The sequence below is a fragment of the Rhipicephalus microplus genome, chromosome X (genome assembly GCF_043290135.1).
Source record: "Rhipicephalus microplus isolate Deutch F79 chromosome X, USDA_Rmic, whole genome shotgun sequence".
Lineage (NCBI taxonomy): Eukaryota > Metazoa > Arthropoda > Arachnida > Ixodida > Ixodidae > Rhipicephalus > Rhipicephalus microplus.
Genome location: NC_134710.1, coordinates 339305542 through 339328545, shown reverse-complemented (window position 1 = coordinate 339328545; position 23004 = coordinate 339305542). Strand labels below are relative to the sequence as shown.

Sequence of the window (23004 nt, the reverse complement as noted above, 5' to 3'; positions counted from 1 at the left end):
ACTACGTGAACCTGAAGATGATGTCAAAGAAAATGGCATAAGTTTTTGAGCTGCAGAAGGGAAGCGTCCGATCTGATCAGTGAAAAGATTAGAAGAAAGGGATCCCAATAAATGGTGGAAGTGAACAAAAAGGACAGAAAGGCAGCTGCAAATGCTAATAAATAAACAAGGGCCAAACTTTAAGCAAACATTGAGAGGCAGCGAGCAAAGCAATAATGGAGGGTGAAGCCCCCTATTGGCGGAAACTAAGCAGGATGAGCACGATATATAAACGAAAGGGGCACAAAACAAATATAAACAACTACCGTTCTATAATGGTGACATGAGTTGTTTACGGGCTGTTGATGCAGATAGTAAAGAAAAGACTAGAGGCATGGGTGGAAAATGAGGGGGGCTGGGAGAATTACAAAATGGGTTTCGTAAACAAAAGAAGATGGAGTATAATCGGTTTTCCTTGATGCAGTGTATTGAAATAGTGGGAAAAACACATACCCCTGTGTGTGGCATATCTAAATATCGAGGGAGCTTGCGATAGCTCGATAGAAGAAGACTTGTGGGGAATACTTGACACGGTAGATTGGGAAGATGGAATATTTAAATTTCTAAAGTATATAAAAGTAACAAGGTAGATATATAATGGGAATAACAGGTATCCGAACCTATAGAGTTACAACGCGGGCTTCGACAGGGATGTTTCTTGTCACCTTTTTTATACATGCTTTATCTACAGGAACTAGAACCCAAATCGAAGAGGAGTGGATTCGGTTTCAGCATGTCGTTTTCCAAGCAAGAAAAACACGCTAAACAGTCATTAGCAGCATTGATGTATGCAGATGATATAGTATTTATATCTGGCAACAAGTAAGATCTGCAGGCATTGATAGACATCTGCGGTAATGAGAGATATAGGTTAAATTTCAAGTTCAGTAGAAAAAAATTGGCAATCTTGATTTTTAATGATAACGAAGGCCGTGAGCATAACATACGGGAAGTCACGCTATATATAGTGGATAACTACAAATATTTGGGCGCATAGATAAACAATGGGGCTGAGTATCTAAGGGAACACCAAAAGATGCGTAATGACTAAGGGTAACAGGAATGCAGCTGTAATGAAAAATAGGGCACTGTGGGACTACAACAAGTATGACGTTGTGAGAGGGATTTGGAAAAGTGTCATGGTCCCGGGTTTGACGTTCGGCAATGCAGTATTGTGCATGAAATGAGAGGTTCAAGCGAGAGCGTAAACACAAATAATGTGACATAGGTAGACATGCTTCGAGAGCCCACGGGAATACTCCAAATCAGGGGATACAGGTTGACACAGGATGTACATCGTTCGAGTGCTGGGAAGCTAGAAGCAAAATAGAATTGGAGGAGCGATTGAGAAATTGGGAGGAGCGTTGGGCTAGTCACGTTTTCAGCTACTTTTACATGAAGAATGTTGATACAAAATAAAGGAAGCGAACTCGAAAATTGTCAAGCTAGAATTTAGAAAACAGAAGAATACCAAGCAAAAAGGAAACATCCGTTATGAAGAAGGTGAAGGAAACAAAGAGGGACATGTGGAAGATTGAAATGTTTACGAAATCATTGCTGGAGACCTGCCAAACTTTCAAGCAGGAAATTGCGAAAGAAATTAACTACGATAAATCGCGTGGTAGTTCCTTGCTGTTTGGGGCTAGAACGGGACTATTGTGGACCAAGACGTACCGAGCCAAACACGAAGGAACAGACGCGTCATGTAGTGCGTGTGGAGAGGAGGAGACGGCAGATAATTTGATATTGTTCTGTAAAGGGCTCCACCTCATAGTTTAGTATAATGGTGCGGAATTTTTCAAAGAACTGCGGCATGGGGACATGGAGAGAAAAATAGACTTGAAACGGGTACAAATAACCAGGACGCGGCTAACTGATTGAGGGCTACTATCAAGGCGCGAGTGAAACTTAATACTTCACGACGTAGTGATGGTACTTGACTTTATTGCTAGGTGGCGTGAACCACTGCCCGATGTAAAGGGCAATGCCGGATACATCTATCCATCCATCCTACCCTCAAAGCTGGATACACTCACTGTATACTGTAATCATAGCATAGTATAACAGGACACTGTTTTGTCCAAAGACAAGGTGTAAGGCGTTTTCAGATACGTGGACAATATTTTGGTTCTTCTGAAAAAGGAGTCAGATGAACCCTACTCTGCGTGTGTCACATTTATTTTAGATAACTTTGAAGGGCTTGGACAAAGGCTCAAGTTTACCCACGAGGTTCCTGTCAATGACAAACTTCAGCTTTTATATCTTCATCTCATGCTTGAAAAGATCCATGTGGGTTGGATGCATCACTTTCGTGCTCAAAAGGCTTTTTGCCGTATTATTCTTCCCATTCCAAAGAAGTGAAAGGGGCCATTGGTAGTACGAGCTCAGAGTTGGCTGTTGCCAGGTCTTGCCACCAGGTTCTTCAAGAAAGTTTCAGGGCGCAAGTATCCAGGCTCGTGTCTGCGGGTTTTCCTTGGTTGGTGTTAACGTCAGTATGTGAAGCTTTATTGAGAAAATTTCAAAATGACACCACCAGCGATTCATGCACAAAGGAAAGAACACAGAATAAGCTCCCTGCTTTCATTCCCTATATACTGTTATGCCAGCGAGTCCTCGTCAAACGTCCGTGCCTCTGAAAAAGGCAATCTGGGTCAAGGCCAGCCCGCAGTCCGCCTGGCGCGAACAACTCAACGGCGTAAACACGCGCGGCGCCTCTCTGGCCCACGTGCAGTGAGTCAGCAGCGCACGTGACAGCGAGCCGGCGTCTTCGTGTTTGGGGGTCTGACGTGGCCCAGCGGCGACCCCATTGGAGGAATCTGCCCTGCCGACCAGCGGCGCTTCTGATTGGACATTTTGGTTGGACCCGGTGCAAATAAAAGAAGCCCCGCGGCGCGTCGCGATCGGCGGTCCTATGAGAGAAGAGTCCCCATGTCGGAGAGCCGACATGTGTGTGAGTCGGTGGTCTTAGGCGAAAAGCTGACCTATGTGTTAGAGAGGAGAGCTCGGCTCTTCGAGTCTCTGTCGGCCCCAGTGCCGAAATTGTAACGCCTCTGTATATATGCTGTACATAAACCTTATTTAACTCACCGTCGTCTCGTCCGCTCGTCTTATCAGCTCTGCGCAGAAGCAGTCGCGAGCTGAGAAACATACGCTACCAAACGGCTGGTGACCTTCCCGGCGGAGTTGAAAGCAGTGGCGCCTTCGGGACCGTGTTGGCGTCGCCGTCTTTCGCAACAGTGGTGGCATCGGCGGGATCGGTCCGTCTTTCGCAACAGTGGAGGTCAGCGGTGGGATTCGGAGGTGGCTTCGCAACAGTGGTTGGCAGCTGCGGGATCGGCCGGCGTCAGCGACATCGATGCGGTGAGTGCCTAATGTTTTCCCCTCAGTTCACCAGACTACTCTAGCTCAGGTTGTAGTAGTTTAGAGAAGGGCTGTGTGAAGCATTAGAGTGAGCTTTGATCGTTTCAAGCAAAGTCGAAGTGCTTTGAAACCAAAGTTAATGCGGAGGGGGTAAACACGGGAGAGTGAAAAGTTGCTTGCGCGTCTTGCTAGTTGACTTATAGTGGGTACGGCAAGTAAATTGTTTACAGGGGCAAACAGCAAGAGGCTAGTGTGAACGATGGAGAACCTTAAAGTGAAGGAACTCATCGAAATTTGTGAGGAACTCGGCATTACTTTGGGCCGTGCGAAACGAAAGCAAGCGATCCTTGAGATCATGAAGGATGAGAGAGTGTCGGCTGAGGAAGTCGATGAGGCCTGGGTGGATATTAAAGCACGCCGCGAAGAAGCTGAAAGGCGCGAAGCTCGCGAACGTGAAGAAGCTGAAAGGCGCGAAGCTCGCGAACGTGAAGAAGCTGAAAGGCGCGAACGTCGCGAGGAAGCCGAGAGACAGGAGCGTCTCGAGTTGAAACGACTAGAATTGGCAATCCTACAGTGTTCGCAGGCGCCTAGCGTAGCTTCTCCAACAGTTCAGGTCAGCGGTTTTAGAATTCGGGACCAACTGCCACCGTTCGTAGTAGGCGAGGACATGGCGAAGTATCTCGTCAAGTTTGAACACGTCTGTGAGCGAAACGTTTTGGAGCGGCCTCTTTGGGCGCGGAACCTGCTAGCTCTTCTTCCCGGCGAAGTGTCCGACGCGATAACTTGCTTGTCGAGGGAAGCGTTTGAGAGCTATGACGAGGTTAAGGAAGTGCTCTTGAGACGTTATAAGTTGTCACCCGAGGCTTTCAGGCAAAGGTTCCGGTATGCTAAAAAGGGGAATGAGTCACACGTTGACTTCGCGTTTCGTCTTAAAGCCGATTTGATTGAATGGCTCAAGGGCGAAGGTGTTTATGACGACCGCGATAAAGTGGTGGAATGCGTTGCATTGGAGCAATTCTACCGCTGCTCGAGGAGGATGTCAAACTTTGGCTGCAGGACAAACTTGGTGAAGTACAGCTAAACAAGGCAGCAGAGTTAGCTGAGGAGTATTATACTCGCCGAAAGTTGCATAGCAGGGCAGTGCGCGTTGAAAAGGATGAAAGAAAAGAGGGCTTTTCAAAGAAACCTGATCAATGGAAACCCGCTCCGCACCGTAATTTCAAAAAGGACCCGTCTCTTACGAAGGACACTGTAGAGGAAGGGAAAACAGAAGCGGAAAAATCGAGTGAGGTTTCTAAACAACGCACTGATACCACACGGGCGTTTGAATCACGGAAGCCACTAATCTGCTACAACTGCAAAAAGGAAGGGCACATCGCGATAAACTGTAAGCAAAAGTTTGCCTTCGCAACAATCCGAGAATCAGAAAAAAACATGCGGTTGTTGGAGCCCTATCTCCAAGAAATTAGTGTGAATGGGAAAGCGTGTCGAGCACTTAGAGACTCCGCGGCAACCATGGATGTTGTCCATCCTTCATTGGTGTCTCCGGATGACTTTACAGGAGAATGCGCGTGGATCAGGCAAGTCGCCGAGGAGCAGAGTGCTTGCTTACCAATCGCCACGGTTGTCATTGAAGGCCCGTTCGGTAAGCTTCGCACCGAAGCGGCTGTGTCTGCCGCGCTTCCCGATCGTTTTCCTTATCTCTTCTCCAACAACTCAGAGCAGCTTCTCAAAGAGCAGGGTAAATCGTTCTTCCCCAACTTAGCGTACATGGCCCTCACGCGATCGCAAGCGCGGAAGCTCTCGCAAGAGCTTGACCTTGTTCAAAGCGGTGAACTCTCAAGTGACCTTGTCGGCGGGTCGACGGAACCTCAGAGAGGAAACTTTCCGCGTGAGTCATGTGAGCAGTCGCGCGAGCGGCCCGTCGCCGAACCGACCGGCGCGGTTTCCGTAGAAAGGGGAGACGACATGGCGCCATTGGATCAGAGCGAGAGGGCTGTAACGCTCTCGCCTGTAGCGGAAAGTTGGAGTGAGCTGTCGATGGTTGATCGAGAAACGCTCATTCGAGAGCAGCGTGAGGACCTCTCGATTAAAGCGCTAATGGAAAGCGTAAACTTAGAAAAAGAGAAAAAGAATGTTTCTTTTTTTTAGAAAGCAGGGCTTTTTTATCGGAGCTACACAAATGCGCAAGGTCGCAAGTATGAGCAGCTCTTAGTGCCACAAAAGTATCGTCGCCAACTATTGGAACTGGCGCATGAAAACGCATGGGCAGGGCATCTCGGCATAAAAAAGAGCAAGGCTAGAGTTTCCCTTCAGTTTTATTGGCCGAAATGCTGGAAGGATATCGAAGACTTTGTGCGCTCATGCGACACTTGTCAGAGAGCGGGGAAATCCACGGACAAGTGGAAGGCACCCATGAAGCTTTTGCCGATTATCACAGAACCTTTTCGGTGCCTAGTAATTGATATAGTCGGGCCATTGCCAGAGTCAAGGCAAGGTTGTCGGTACATCCTGACGGCTCTCTGTGTAGCCACAAAATTTCCGGAAGCGATACCCCTTAAGGAGCTCAATTCCCCTCATGTCGTGGATGCGCTGCTATTCATTTTTGCACGCGTCGGATTTCCTTCTGAAATCCAATGCGACAATGGTAGTGTCTTCACCAGCTGCCTTACCTCTACCGTTATGGATAAATGTGGAATAAAAGTAGTGCACAGCTCGATCCATCACCCGCAATCTAATCCGGTAGAGCGTATGCAATCCGTCCTGAAACGGATACTGAGAGCTCTCTGCTACGAGCACAAATGCGACTGGGAAGCGTGTATTCCTTCCGCTATGTTCGCTTTAAGATCAGCTCCTCATGAGAGCACTGGTTTAAGCCCTGCAGAACTTGTGTATGGCAGGAGTTTGAGAACACCATTGCAAATGCTACGCGAGTCCTGGGAGGGATTCGATGAGGACCCTAATGTAGTTGCGTATGTTCTAGACCTCCTTCAGAGGCTTGGAAAAACGAAAGATCTTGTGGAAAGCCACATGAAGGCTGCACAAGTATTGTCGAAGGAGTACTACGACAAATCGGCGAAGAAGCGCACATTTGAAGTTGGTAGTCAAGTAATGCTGCTGCGGCCGTCCAAAAAGAACAAGCTTGAGGTTCATTGGGAAGGGCCTGCCAAAGTAATATCGAAGCTTTCTGATACCAATTATGAAGTGAAATTAGGAAGGCGGCCGAACAAAATTTACCACAGTAACTTGATGAAACCATACGTTCAACGTCAAGCGGTCGTAAATCTGCTGTTGAATGCTGCAGAGGAAGAGGGAGAAGAAATTTTGAATTCTAGTGATGTAATCGAAAGGGGATCGGAGGTAATCTTAGAGCAGTTGAACCTAAAGCCTAGGTTAAGTGAAGTCCAGAAGGAGGACCTGAGAAGGATTGTTTCCGAGTTTCAAGACGTGTTTTCGGACCGTCCCGAAAACACGACGGTGATCGAGCACGATATCGAGCTAACTTCTGAGGAGCCAATCCGTAGCAAGCCGTATCGTTGTTCCCCCGTGCAAAAGCAGATCATGAAAGAGGAGATCGATAAAATGCTGGAGTTGGGAGTCATAATACCGGGCGAGAGTGACTATACATCCCCTCTAATATTGGTTCAGGTGCCAGGAAAAGATCCGAGGCCATGCATCGATTACCGGCGTCTTAACGCAATAACTCGAGACCAAACTTACCCGATACCAAACCTAGAGGAGAGGGTGGAAACTGTGTCACAGTCCAGCTATATTTCCACGTTAGACCTCGTGCGAGGGTATTGGCAAGTCCCCCTTACAGAGCGTGCCAGCCGCTATGCCACATTTGTTTCTCCATTTGGAACGTATCGCCCACTTAAGCTGAGCTTTGGATTGAAAAATGCACCCTTTTGTTTTTCAGGCTTAATGGACCGCGTTCTTAAAGGCCTCTCCGAGTTCGCTCTGCCATATATTGACGATGTCGCCATCTTCTCCAACAACTGGGAAGAACATGTCGAGCATTTACGCGTCGTGCTGAACAGGTTGAGAAAGGCTGGCCTTACCGTGAAACCTACTAAATGTCACCTAGGGTGTGGCGAGGTGTCTTACCTGGGGCACGTTGTGGGGCGTGGCCGGCGTAGACCTTCAGAAATTAAGGTAGCCGCTGTCGTGAACTATCCACGACCAACCACAAAATCAGAGATAAGGGCATTCTTGGGCCTGGCTGGATACTATCAGCATTACGTGCAAAATTACTCTAGCATTGCCAGCCCTCTCACTGACGCGCTTCGAAAGTCCCAGCCGGTTAAAGTAGTATGGGACTCAGAAAAGGAGACTGCGTTTTGCCAGCTAAAACAGGCCCTAAGCGAAAAGCCTGTTCTCATGGCACCCGATTTCTCTAAGAGATTTGTGATTCAATGCGACGCGAGTGATCGCGGCATGGGAGCTGTATTGTGCCAGGAGGACAGTGCTGGTAACGAAAGGCCAGTTTTGTATTTATGTCGAAAACTCAGCGGCAGGGAAGAAACGTACAGTACCTCTGAAAAGGAATGCGCTTGCCTCGTGTGGGCCGTTCAAAAGCTAGCTTGTTATGTCTCCGGTTCGAGGTTTGTGGTTGAAACGGACCACTGTCCTCTAACCTGGTTAAATAACATGTCGCCTAAAAGTGGCCGGTTACTGAGGTGGAGCATGATACTCCAACAGCACAACTTTGACGTTCGCTACAAAAAAGGAAGGCTAAACGCTAATGCAGACGCATTGAGCCGTGCGTTTAGTTAGTACCTTCTCAACCTTTCGGTTTCTCGCTGGCGATTCGGGGCAAAATTTTGACCTCATCACGACCTTAGATGAGCACTCTCGTCCAGAGTGAGCTCAAGGAGCCAACTTTATGTTGTATTCTAATTCGTTACGTTGTGGTACGTGAAAAAAAATCTTGAGTTGTCATTTTAAGAGTCTTGTGTCCCACATGTGCCTCTTGATGTAGAGGGAACGAAATTCCGATAGACACTTAGCTAGGTATATGTTGTACTATACTTTGTCTGGTGTTCTGTCGGGTGACCGAGGGCACTTGCTTGTGTCGTGTGTTGTTTGTTGTCGAACCATTCTTAGCAAGTTGCCGAACCATCGACAAGTGCTGAAACCGAAGGTGGTCAGAAGAGACGAGTGAAGCTGGTCGACAAGTTGTGGCGACAAGCCAGTGGAGCTGGGATCCATCGTCAAAAATGGGATGTGTTTCCGGCCCTGGAGGCGAACCTGAAGGGACCTGGCGAACGAGCGCACCTGACATCCGAGCCCCGTGGAAGCAGCTCGTCTTTCCGGTGCATTGTCTGGCGGCGGGGGTGCTGTTATGCCAGCGAGTCCTCGTCAAACGTCCGTGCCTCTGAAAAAGGCAATCTGGGTCAAGGCCAGCCCACAGTCCGCCTGGCGCGAACAACTCAACGGCGTAAACACGCGCGGCGCCTCTCTGGCCCACGTGCAGTGAGTCAGCAGCGCACGTGACAGCGAGCCGGCGTCTTCGTGTCTGGGGGTCTGACGTGGCCCAGCGGCGACCCCAATGGAGGAATCTGCCCTGACGACCAGCGGCGCTTCTGATTGGACATTTTGGTTGGACCCGGTGCAAATAAAAGAAGCCCTGCGGTGCGTCGCGATCGGCGGTCCTGAGAGAGGAGTCCCCATGTCGGAGAGCCGACATGTGTATGAGTCGGCGGTCTTAGGCGAAAAGCTGACCTATGTGTTAGAGAGGAGAGCTCGGCTCTTCGAGTCTCTGTCGGCCCCAGTGCCGAAATTGTAACGCCTCTGTATATATGCTGTACATAAACCTTATTTAACTCACTGTCGTCTCGTCCGCTCGTCTTATCAGCTCTGCGCAGAAGCAGTCGCGAGCTGAGAAACATACGCTACCAAACGGCTGGTGACCTTCCCGGCGGAGTTGAAAGCAGTGACGCCTTCGGGACCGTGTTGGCGTCGCCGTCTTTCGCAACAGTGGTGGCATCGGCGGGATCGGTCCGTCTTTCGCAACAGTGGAGGTCGGCGGTGGGATTCGGAGGTGGCTTCGCAACAATACACAGAGTGGCTCAGTCTTTAAAACGTCGACTCTTGTTTGGAAGTCCCTGTCGTCTTCTCGGCACCTCCAAGGATTTTGCGTATTTTTGCTCGTTCGTGTGGCGCACCAAGGGCTGATTGTGTAAAGAAGCACAAAAAAGTTTTTTAATTGCTTCGTATGCCTTCTCTACATGATGCTGCTCAGTTGTGGCAAGGTGTACTTTGGCGAGTCGGGTCTATGTATAAATGCTCGCCTAAGAGAGCATGCGCTGTCAATGAGAAGTGGCGTGGGTTGGCATTTGCCGTATATCATTGTAAGGAGTGCATCTTGGAAGAGAACAGCGCTTCAAGATAGGTAATAATGCTCTTGAAGTTCTAAAAAAACTACGTTTGCTTAGGACAGGTAATAACCGCGGAACTGAACCACGAGATTGAAGTAACCACAAGAACAAGAATTAGGTGGAGCACGTTTGGCAAGCACTCTTAAATCATGACTGGAAGATTTCCCCTATCCCCCAAAAGCAAGGTATAGAACACTTGCATCTTACCGGTACTTAGCTACGGAGCAGAAACCTGGAGACTCACAAAAATGGTTCAGCCTATATTGAGAATGACGCAGTGAGCGATGGAAGGTGTAACATTAACAGACAAAAAGCGAGCAGAGTGTATCAGGGAATAAATTCGAAGTTAAAGATATTATAGCTGAAATCAAGAAGAGGAAATTTACATGGTCCGGGCATGCAGCGCGTAGGCAGGACAACCGTTGGTCATTATTAGTTATTGTTTGCATTTCCAGAGAAGGCAAGCGGGTTAGGGGGAGACAGAATGTTATAAGTGTAGATGAGATTAACAAGTTTATGGGTATAAAATGGCAGCAGAAAGCACAGAACCGAGTTGACGGGCGGAACATAGGAGAGGCCTTTCTCCTGCAGTGGACGTAGTAGTGGTAGTGGTGGCGGTGGTGGTGGTGATGATGATAATGATGAGGATGATGATGTTGGAAGGAGCGCTCATGTGAACTGTTACTGAACAGCACGAGAATCTTGCGAAGAAGTGGACAAATTGGCACGTGAATTGGCAGAGGCAATGTATACGTTAAACAATTTGGTGAACAAAGTATACCAGTGTCCAGTGTCTGTTAATGTATGATGATGAATTTGCTTTTTATTTGATAGGCTGTGATAATAATTGTTTGGGCTTTTAGTGTGGTTGTACGCATGCGTGAGGGTTTCAGAAAATGAGCTTCTGTTAAACAAAAGTAAGTTGCGAGTGCGCTTTTCCGTGTGTCTTTTTTCGTCTTCAGTCAAGTTTGCGCCAACGATGTTTTACACAGCTACACGCCAACTAACCCGAAAACATACATTACTGAGCATGCGGTGCAGGCGCGCACCACTGGCGTACCCAAAGTGAGGATGGGGGAAGGAGAGGGTTCAACCACACACACCCGGAACTTTTTAAAGTTTTTCATGGGCGTTCAGCCATTCTCTGCCCATGTGTGTGCGTGCATGAAGAATGACAGAACGCGGCCCTACCCCCCTTTTGAACAATGTTTCTGGCTACGCTAACGGTGTATACGATTGCGCTGGTATTCATAGATGGAGGCGCCCGTTGAGTTAGACACTAATGTGGTCACTCCCCTTATATATGCATGTTACTAAGAATCGCAACCCGCCGCGGTGGTCTAGTGGCTAAGGTACTCGGCTGCTGACCCGCAGGGCGCGGGTTCAAATCCCGGCTGCGGCGGCTGCGGCGGCTGCATTTCCGATGGAGGCGGAAATGTTGTAGGCCCGTGTGCTCAGATTTGGGTGCAGGTTAAAGAACCCCAGGTGTTCTAAATTTCCGGAGCCCTCCACTACGGCGTCTCTCATAATCATATAGTGGTTTTGGGACGTTAAACCCCACATATCAATCAATCAATTACTAAGAATCGCAAAATAATTCTGTACCTAAAGCTCAGAATTTCATATTTACAAATAGCGCCAACTCTTCAAAAATGTAGTCTTCACATATTGTTACGGGGAAGATTTATTCACCGAGAGCTGGTCTTGCTAACGGCTTAGAGAGCGCACAGTCACGCAGGCCAACGGGAATGCTCGAGAGTCCAACCCACAACACAACGTTGTCGTCTTCTTCATTTGGGTGCCAATTCAGCTGTGTCGGGGCGACAGTTTCATACACATATCATCACCCCGGCCCGTAAGGCACCGTCTCGGTGCCTGTTAAATGAGCGAGTTGGAGTTGTAGGGCTTGAGACGAGAAACGTGAACTACTTCAGTTCTGGGTGCAGCAGCTGATGAGCAGCTGATGAGCTAACGGCGTGTACAATTGCACTGGTATTCATGGATGGAGGCACCCGTTGAGTTAGACACTAATCTGGTCACTTACCTTATATATACATGTTACTATGAATCACAAAATAATTCTATACCTAAAGCTCAGAATTTCATATTTACAAATAGTGCCAACTCTTCAAGAATGTAGTCTTCACATATTACTAGGCTTAATCTGGAGACAAATGTACAAGCATACATGTTGGGTACATGAGTTTTGTGAGGGCTAAAGCATCGTCTGTGAAATATAAACTGTTCTGTAGGTCGTGTGTGTCAGTGCTTGTGTGGGAGTGCAGTAAAGTGCGGTCAACAGTTCGTGCATGTGTGCCTGGACTAATGTCATCACTATTGCGATTACTGCTCTTATAAAAAGCAACCATCTTATTTTCACAGCCAGTCTTCCTTCGTACCTGTTCCTGTTAATAAATATTTGTAAATTTTTAAGCCCACGTTTTGCGCTATGTCTACTGAGGTCACAACAGAAACCGAGAAGGATAACACCGTATACCTTCGGCAGCCACGTAGCCTACATTTTTCTGGTTAGAAACTAAACCTATGCGCTCACTGCGGCTGGAACTGAAACATGTAGCAGATCACGCGACCAGTTTAAAAACACTGATCGCCCATCTGGTTGATAACGTTGTCAGTTTTATTGAATTCGCGCGAGATTCACCGCCACATAGTATACATCTTCGAAATGGCGAGAATGCCTTTAGCTGCAGTTTAAGGCACATGATTGTCCTTTCTTCTTTTTATTGTGCAGTGGTGCTTCTAGAACAACTGTATCCTCTTATAGACGAATGAATAATTAATACTTTCAACAAAGACGCGATCACGATAGGTCATTAGTTAAAAAAGTAGAGCCGGCATACAAACAGAGGAAAATATCTGTTGTGTTTCCCAACTATGCGTGCTACTATACGTTTTTAAATGTGGAGCATTTCTTAGTCCCATAATATTGCGCTTCAGCGTCAGCGGTGTCGTCCACACTTCCACTGCGCATGCCCACGTCTCGCGTCTCGTGGCGCATGCTCCCGTCTCGTACCATCTGTCACTGCCCTCCCCCTCTCTCGCTTCGCAAGGACGACGCAGGCAGTGTCTGCTAGTAAAAACCGACTACTCGCGCTGCACAAGCGTTCATTGCCCCCCGTATATGTAGGCACTGGATTGCGCGTTCAGAATTCAGTCAAGCGCGTCTTTACTTGGCTATCGCTTGCCTTTATTGATTGATTGATTGATTGATTCATTCATTCATTGATTCATTGATTCATTGATTGATTGATTGATTGATTGATTGACTGATTGATTGATTGATTGATTGGTTGATTGATGTGTGGGTTTTAACGTCCCAAAACCACCATATGATTATGAGAGACGCCGAAGCGGAGGACTCCAGAAATTTCGACTACCTGGGGTTCTTTGCGATTGAAGCAACAGTACCATAAACCAGTAATGGGTCACAACCAAACATCATCGTCCTACCTCTCATTGAAGGCAACGCTGGTCCTTCATTCAATCAATAAGAATACTTAAGACAAAAAAAGAATTAGGCATTCCCACCCTATTGAAAAACCACCCACCATAAGAATGGTTGATCCACCATCCACCATTTTGGTGGATTATGGTGCTGGAAACGTTGGTGGCATATGGTGTATGGTGGCGTATAGTGGAGCGAATGGTGGATGGCGCGCTCAAGCCGACAATGCTGGAGCGTGAAGCAACGTCAGAACCACCGTGACGAGCTTCCCACTAAATAAATAATAAAAATAATTGTATAAAAAACGATGTAGAAAGCACCCGTAAAAAAAGGTGCGACATCGCGGAACTGAACCTGCCATCTTCAGATTCCCAACTGAGCACACCAACCACTGCCCCACGCCGACACGCCGACAGATGGCAACTCTGGATGATGATGATGATATGTGGGGTTTAAGGTCCCAAAACCACCATATATGATTATGAGAGACGCCGTAGTGGAGGGCTCCGGACATTTCGACCACCTGGTGTTCTTTAACGTGTACCCATATCTGAACACACGGCCCTACAACATTTCCGCCTCCATCAGAAATGCAGCCGCCGCAGCCGGGATTCGATCCCGCGACCGGCGGGTCAGTAGATGAGTACCTTAGCCACTAGACCACCACGGCGGGTCGATGGCAACTGGTGTTAAGATTGTTTAACTTCAGTTCTAGTTGTAGTTTACTCAATATGGGCGGGATCTGCACCTGCTACTAAAATTTACACATTTGATAAACACGAAAAACTGCTGCCCATAACGATTGCCACTGTGATAATGGCAACAGCGCTATGTTTTTGTTACAAGTGACAACCGCAAGAAAAGAAACGACTCAGTGGACTGAGGAGCAGGTAGAGTTTATCGGCGGTTACTGCCAAGTTTAATTTCCGTTTCTCGCCCTTTGTCAGTGAAGCGCCGGCGAGTGTGACCGGCAGCTGTCGGTGAGGGGAGGCGTACATTTGGTGGAAGTGCTGCAAGCGCGTCACATCGATGTTTGTCGTGTCTTGCGCGGACACCGTACACAATTAAAAAGCCTTCGTTTAGGTTAAATGATGCCACAGCTGTGCTGTATTGTCATTTTTACTCGTCAAATTGTAAAATCTGAAACCCAGAAGCAAAGAGGCAATTGCGAATTGGAGCTCATTTATTTCTCGACAACTGCGCGCCTCGTCAAAATTGTAAATTCTGAAACCCAGAAGCAAAGAGGCAATTGCGAATTGCAGCTCATTTATTTCTCGACAACTGCGCGCCGATGTAAAACATTTATTGTCCCTGTTCACAGTGACACTCCTAGTCTTCCAAACATCACAACAAAGAAACACATCGCGGATGTATGTACGTGAGCGAAATGTAAACATAATCACGGCCGCATATTCTACGCGCCACAAAAATTTAAGCGTTGTTGACACCACAGGAATAGAAAAAAAAACGTGCCAGAAAGCGCAATGAGCAGCGTTGGTTTCTTTTGACCGTAAACAGATATCTCTGCGCATTCAAGAATCATCATCATCATCATCATCAGCCTGACTACGTCCACTGCAGGACAAAGGCCTCTCCCATGTTTCGCCAGTTAACCCGGTCCGGTGCTTGCTGCTGCCAATTTATACCCGCAAACTTCTTAATCTCATCTGCCCACCTAACCTTCTGTCTCCCCCTAACCCGCTTCCCTTCTCTGGGAATCTAGTCAGTTACCCTTAATGACCAGCGGTTATCCTGTCTACGCGCTACATGACCTGCCCATGTCCATTTATTCTTCTTGATTTCAGCTATGATATCCTCAACCCCCGTTTGTTCCCTAATCCACTCTGCTCTCTTCTTGTCTCTTAAGGTTACACCTACCATTTTTCTTTCCATTGCTCGTTGCGTCGTCCTCAATTTAAGCTGAACCCTCTTTGTAAGTCTCCAGGTTTCTGCTCCGTAGCTAAGTACCGGCAAGATACAGCTGTTATATACCTTCCTCTTGAGGGATAGTGGCAATCTACCTGTCATAATTTGAGAGTACTTGCCGAATGTGCTCCACCCCATTCTTATTCTTCTAGTTACTTCAATCTCGTGTTTCGGCTCTGCGGTTATTACCTGCCCTAAGTAGACATATTCTTTTACAACTTCAAGTGCACTATTACCTAACTCGAAGCGCTGCTCCTTGCCGAGGTTGTTGTACGTTACTTTCGTTTTCTGCAGACTAATTTTAAGACCCACCTTTCTGCTCTCCTTGTCTAACTCCGTAATCATGAGTTGCAATTCGTCCCCCGAGTTACTCAGCAATGCAATGTCATCGGCGAAGCGCAGGTTACTAAGGTATTCTCCATTGACTCTTATCCCTAACTGTTCCCATTCTAGGCTTCTGAAAACCTCCTGTAAGCACGCGGTAAATAGCATTGGGGAGATTGTGTCCCCCTGCCTTACACCCTTCTCGATTGGTATTCTGTTGCTTTCTTTATGAAGCACTATGGTAGCAGTTGATCCCCTGTAGATTTCTTCCAGAATGTTTATATATACTTCATCTATGCCCTGATTCCGCAGTGTTTGCATGACGGCTGATATTTCTACTGAATCAAACGCCTTCTCGTAATCTATGAAGGCTATGTATAGTGGTTGGTTATACTCTGAGCATTTCTCTATTACCTGATTGATAGTATGAATGTGGTCAATTGTTGAGTAGCCTGTTCGAAATCCTGCTTGTTCCTTTGGTTGATTGAATTCTAATGTTTTTTTTACTCTGTTAGCAATTACCTTTGTAAATAGCTTGTATACTACAGAGACCAAGCTGATCGGCCTGTAATTCTTCAAGTCCTTGTCATCTCCTTTCTTATGTATTAAGATGATGTTAGCGTTCTTCCAAGACTCTGGTACTCTTCCTGTCAAGCGACACCACGTAAACAGGGTGGCTAGTTTTTCTAACACAATCTGTCCTCCATCTTTCAGCAGATCTGATGTTACTTGATCCTCACCAGCAGCTTTGCCCCTTTGCATGCTTTCCAAAGCTTTTCTGACTTCTTCTATCATTACTGGTGGGGTGTAATTTGGGTTACTGCTAGTTCTTATAGTATTAAGTTCGTGGTTGTCTCGGCTACTGTACAGATCTCTGTAAAACTCGTCCGCTATTCTAACTATCCTATCCATATTGGTAGTTATTTTGCCTTCTTTGTCCCTTAGTGCATACATCCGACTTTTGCCTATCCCAAGTTTCCTCTTCAATGCTTTGACACTTCCTCCGTTTTTCAGAGCGTGTTCAATTCTCTTCATGTTATACCTTCTTACATCGCATACCTTACGTCTATTAATCAACTTCGAAAGCTCTGCCAGTTCTATTTTGTCTGTTGTACTTGACACTTTCATAATTTGACGCTTCTTAATTAGGTTCTTCATTTCCTGGGAAAGCTTGCCAGTGTCCTGTCTAACTACCCTGCCTCTAACTTCCACTGCACACTCCGTAATGATACTCGTCAGATTATCATTCATTGTATCTACGCTAAGGTTGGTTTTCTCACTAAGAGCCGAGTACCTGTTCTGCAGCGACACTCTGAATTCCTGTACTTTCCCTCTCTGTGCTAGCTGATTGATTGGCTTCTTGCGTATCAGTTTCTGTCGTTCCTTCTTCAAGTCTAGGCAAATTCGAGACCATACCATTCTATGGTCACTGCAACGTACCTTGCCAATCACTTCCACATCCTGCACGATTCCAGGGTGTGCACTCATTATAAAGTCTATTTCGTTCTCATTTTCGCCATTTTCGCCACTATGCCATTTTCGCCACTATGCCATCACCGCGACGGGTGCGGCGATGGCATAGTGGTTAGAGCATCCGCCTCGCATGCAAGTGGTCCGTGGTTCAAATCCCAGTGCCACGCAGTTCCCAACCGGAAAAAAAAATCTGCGTGTTGATGGAACTGCATTAAGAGGCCTGCATTAAGAGGCCTGAGGTGCGGCCTCACCGGTAACTACCGCCGGGAACGCACTCCCTCACCAGAGAAGGATTGGCCAACCTGGTGCAGTATCTGGCCTGTACCTCCCCCATGCATACGTCGAATAACTCACGGCATTCAAGAATGAAACACTACAAATATGTGATTTCACACACTGTCAGGTGCTTTTTCATCATGCCACCATCATCCGCCAAGCTTCCATTACGCCACCGTCATCCACCTTGCTCACCAAGCCTTTCACCAAACATGTTTTGCCTCGCCACTATCATCCAACATTTTCCACCGTCAGCACCATTGGCTCGCCACCACCATCACCATCTGCCATCATTTTTTCCACTCTTGCCATCATCAGCCATTATGCCCACTACAGTTTCCACCATAACCACTAATATTTCCACCATATCCACTATTCTTTCCACCATATCCACCAACGATTCTAGCATCCACCAACTCAGGATTTTCAATAGGACAATACGCACACTCACGCGATGCTGCCCCCTCCTACTCTGTGACGCATTTACTCGAGTTCCTCCATGGGAAGATGAGGAGGAGGAATAATATTTATTACATGAAACGAGCAGATTTAGGTGGCCGAGCCTAGGCCTCCCATGAGGAGACGTCAAGGGCTTGCCTAGAAGCTGTCCATCCTCACGAATGGCATTGCAGCCGCTATGCTCGCCAGGAATAATTGTCGCATGCTTTCACAGTAGCTTGAATCTAACTCACACTTTTTGTCAATTTTTTCATCTATCCAGATCGTGAACGCAACGAAGCTCATTATAAGAGCTTTGCGAAAATTCACCATTATTACGCCATGGTTCAAGAAGCAAGACGCGGACTTGATCAACAGAAAGGTGCGGACTTTTTATACGTCATCGCATTATTAGGTGACTGTAGGAGGAATGTGTTGTAGAGACTTGTCGCAAAAGTATTTAAATATGCGATCAATAATTTAAGAAAGTACTGACATGAATTTTAATTTAATTTATAAATCGTTGCTTTAAGTAAAAGTATTGGTGTCGAGAAACCTATAACTAGTGCCGAAGTTCTTAGGAATGCATTGCATATACTTTTACTACCGCTACCACAAAACTGTCACTTCGACTTCGGTATCGAGGGTATGGCTTCTCAGTGACGTGTCAGAGCAGTGTGACATCACGGGAAGACAGCAACTGACGACATACTAACGGCCGAACTGTCGTCTGCTCAGTGTGCACGAAAGCAATGATGAGTGAATTTTAGTGCTGTAACCTTGATAGTGATTTCCGTGATGTAAGCTGCATGCAGTAGCTTGCAAACTCGGGTACTGTCCCGACTTATTGGGATAATGTACATCTCTGGAGCTGGTTTGCAGACGCTCAGTGACAAGAACTTTATCACCAAAATGAAATATTTCATACGTACTGTGAGACTCTGGTGCGTGAAGAGCTTTGACACTGCACACCAAGGAAACGAAGAATGTACCCTTTGCGACCTTCCAAAATCGTGTCAGTGCTCCTGTCCTCAAAAGTCAGTCAATCGACCCATCAATGAGCTCTTGACCATAGAGGGACAATGCAGCGGCCCTTACCTTCCCCCATAAAGTTTCATGCATTAACCTTGAGAGGAAAGTGGCGTGGTGGTCTTTCTACCACCATGGAAAGTACATTCTTCCGATTGGATGCCGTTTGCTAGTGAACTGTCTTTGGATCTTTTTATACAGTTTCACTTGCGTTTGTCACGCAGCATTTGTAGAGGGATGCGTTGCTAAGCACTCAAGCAGTCTTTGTAGTTCAAAGAGGCTGAAGGCCGCTGGTTTGTTTAGTTTGCTTCAACGTCGCAGTTTCAGAGGTTGCATTTGACAATTTTGGCAGAGTGGCATGCACTCACTGCTGCGTCTAGATGTAGCAACCTCAGCTAGAACGCGACATCACGTAAAGTTCACGTGTATTTATAACCGCTTCTTGCCAGAAGTCGTTCAAATCGACTTTAAAACGACGCCGAAGCTGAGAGACCAACCAACACGCCCCTTTGACTTGAATTCACAACAACACAAGAGATGCGTTGGGGGCAGGGCACTTCGACAGACGTATCTCCCATCGCAGCAGACGATGCGTTAAGTGTTGCTGGCTCAACTCAGGAGCATTATTCTCATTTGGAGATAGTGTGTACTTTCGAGGAATAGTTTAGCGTGTTTGTTTTAGGTGTTGTAAAAATAATTATTCTATGCCTATGGTAAATCTTGGATACAATGGTAAAGAAATGCACGCCATGGTGGTTGAGTTGGTGCAGGTTTCCCTTCCATCTCAAAGTCATATAAACTTCATGCAGTAAATTTGACGTGCAAACGAATCAGAAATAACTTCATGGGCCGAATTCACAAAGCTTTCTCTTTGGCTACGCATTTTCTTAGCCAAAAGTTCTCTTATCTGGAGGGATTACTATAGCGCGGGTATGAATTTAACTTATTCGGCACTTAAGAGGGCAAGGAGGACACACGATAGCCGATGAAACGACAAGGAAAGAAAGAAGTGTGTGCCGATAATATCAAGGTAGCACGCAAAGCGTCTAGCATCGAGAGTATACGATGATAGCCAATGATTTGCTGCATCTCAGTTTCAGTTCCGCGAGCGTCTGCTACAGCGCTTACGGGATGCCGCGTACGTTGTAATAGACGTTTTGGTGGGCTGTGCAAAGCCAAGCACTCGCCTTTAATTAACGACTGTAGCTAAAAAAAATAATTGCTCGATGGCCTTAAGCCACCGAGCAATCCATGCACTATCTCGCCAAGTACAAGTAAACAACACTCCAGGCGTACCACATAAATGAAACCACACATAAATCGATGCATGCAATGTTTGAAAATGTGCCTCGAATGTCTTCCCCTATTTAACGCGACCAGTTACCTTACATTTCATTGAAGCTGCGCTGCTACTTAACTAATTCGATGCAATCTAGCACGGTATAGTGGTGAACGTAAGGGTGTTTTGTACCTATAGTCAAAGGTAGCCTTAGTTACAATATTCTTATTACAAGACACATGAGCGACTTTGGTGCCTGCAGACTAATTGTGCGGAAATAGATAAATGCAGTAATCAAAGGAAATTCTGAGCGCAATTTCGCTGGTTCCGTGCACCGCAGCATTTTTATAAAGCCGGAATGCGAGAACGTGCATACGCTTACGCTTAGGTATATGTCTACGTAAAATGAGGGAGACTCGTCGGGAGGTGTCTCAGTGCTAATGCTTTTCACAAAACATGGTGCAAATATTTCGCCCAGCGTTGTTTGAGTGCGCAAACGAAGCAAGGGACGTGTATACGAGTCTTGAGGTCGAGAGACGTTATCACACGTGCGAAAAAGATGAAAAGAGAGAGACTCTCGTTTCGGCTTCGCGAAAGCTTGAAATTGATAGATAATAAAGACAATTTTCTGGCCCAGCAGACGTCAGGGAAAGTCTCCGCAAAGCAGGGTCAGATGCTCGGAGAGCATAAAAAAGTGGAGTACGCGTTATATGGGAGTGACAGCCAATCAGAAAGCGAGATGAAGTGTGACTGTCCTTAGGTGTGAGAATCAATGCTAATTAAGAGAGTTGAGTTAATGAGCCAAAACTTTCCTAAATAACGATAATGGAAGCAAACTGAGCATTCATCTAGTGAAAGTGACACTAGTGACAGTGAACTCATAATAGTTGATTAGCGTTGCCACAGGCCGATATATATTTTTATTTTCTTATGTATATTTGGCAAACTATGAGAAGGTAGCGTACGTTAGAGCCGGCTATCCCAATGTCATGACAATAATGTACAAGAATAAATAGCGCACGGTTATACAGTAACACGTGGCGGTTTCTATCTTATAGTAACCTTGGGAAAACGCATTCTAACTATTTTTTTCTATTTTTGACAAAGTTTCACGGGACGTTTTTGCATTTGGCTTCATTCGAAGGAATGACGATATATCAGCAATAGGGCGAACACAAGCACTGCTGCAGTGGACGAGCGGTTACAGCGCTCAACTACAATCTAGGAGGTACTTGGTTCGATTCGCAGAATCACTGAGCACCTTTTTTTTTTCAAGAGGTTGCCCGGCCTGACATTATGCGTGGTGGCGGGTACTAGTTTCTTGAGAAGTAGGCTTTCGCACTTGCTTCTTTCACTCCCCTTTTGACCCAAAAGCGCTGTACTGTGCTCGTTCAAAAATTAAACAATTCAGGGTTCATAATTTTCTCCTCCATCCTCTCTTATCGCAAAAGTGTCCAGTGCTGAAATACCAATATCATACCTGGTATATTACTTTTCACGTGTTTGGATATTCGACCAGCAATCAGTCTTCACGGTGTTTTGAAGAAAATCTACACATGCAGTGAGCTAACTGCTTGCAGCCAAGTTGACTGCCTTTGTAGGGAGACGCTTTCGTGTTAATTTGGTGGGCATCATCACATGCAGCAAGACCAAAGAGCACGGACAGTTAGAGCTGACGCAAACAGAGTGATTAGTTTGTGTCTTCTCTCCCGCTATTTGCCATGCTGCACGCTTCAGTGTAATGTCGCTGTCAATGGTTAAAATGAACTATAGCAGTTATAGAGTTCTGCTGAGAGGGTCCCCTATTGTCCAGAATGGAACAGAACAATGGCAATTTAATTTGTGTGATAAAGAGATACCCTGCTTTTGGTTACTAGAATAAATTTCTAAACTGAAGTTTATTTTTTATTAACAACAGTTCCAGTGCAGATGAAAGGTGCATGGACAAAATTCGTGTATTCAGCTTGACTAGGTGTGTGACCTTAATTGTAATTGCGAACCGGTATCACAGTATGCATAAATATCACACACATATACAACCACGGGTGATAGCTTGCTTATTCTGATTAAAATTGAAAGGTTGAAATCGACATATTCAACCAACGAAATGTGTACGAGATATGCCATGTAGAGTAGCTATGCTCGAAACTAATCTTCACAGGTTCGTTCCATTTTACCCAATTTCTTGCCCATGACTGTAGGTTGGTAAATGAAACTTCTTCGAACACACATATTCTGTGTAAGGTTACATTTATTTTTATGCAGTACAAAACAAATTGAAATGTATAATGGCTCAAAAGAGAAATAACTAGAAACAAATTCAGCCAAATCATTACCAAACTTACTCACCAATGATAAACGAATTCTCATTTAAAAGATACATACATACATACATACATACATACATACATACATACATACATACATACATACATACATACATACATACATACATACATACATACATACATACATACATACATACATACATACATACATACATACATACATACATACATACATACATACATACATACATACATACATACATACATACATACATACATACATACATATACATATGTACACCCATACATACATACATACACACACTCAGGTGTAAATATTAAAATGAATGGCTATAAAACAACAATTCTAATACACTCATTTTGAATATACTACAGAAAGTAACTTACGAGAGAAATCCACCGGCACTGTTATGTCTGAACACGGTGTTTCTCGAACCATCTCGCACAAGCTTGATGCATAGTTTTCCGCTGCTGCCCAGTGACAAGCAGTTTTTTTAAAAACACAAGAATAAAGCCCTTGACAATATCTTGCTAAATAAAAGGGCTGTGCATCAATATTTTGTACATGTCTGCAATATCACTCTGTTTATTTACATAGCTTGGCTCATTCACAACCCACTAACAAAGCATGTTAGGACACTTGGGCTGAAAGTTGGCACAGCGCGAGTAAATTCTAGACAATACATGAATAATACAATTATAAGC

General features: G+C 45.8%; 1 protein-coding gene across 1 annotated transcript in view; it reads left to right on the top strand.

The window, feature by feature from the left end:
• LOC119162035 (uncharacterized) overlaps window positions 1–23004 on the top strand; it is a 97669-nt gene that overhangs the window by 34598 nt on the left and 40067 nt on the right. Inside the window, exon 9 of the mRNA XM_075876704.1 lies at window positions 17966–18064. Within this exon, the coding sequence (XP_075732819.1) occupies window positions 17966–18064 (99 nt within the window). The remainder of the gene's footprint in view (window positions 1–17965; window positions 18065–23004) is intronic.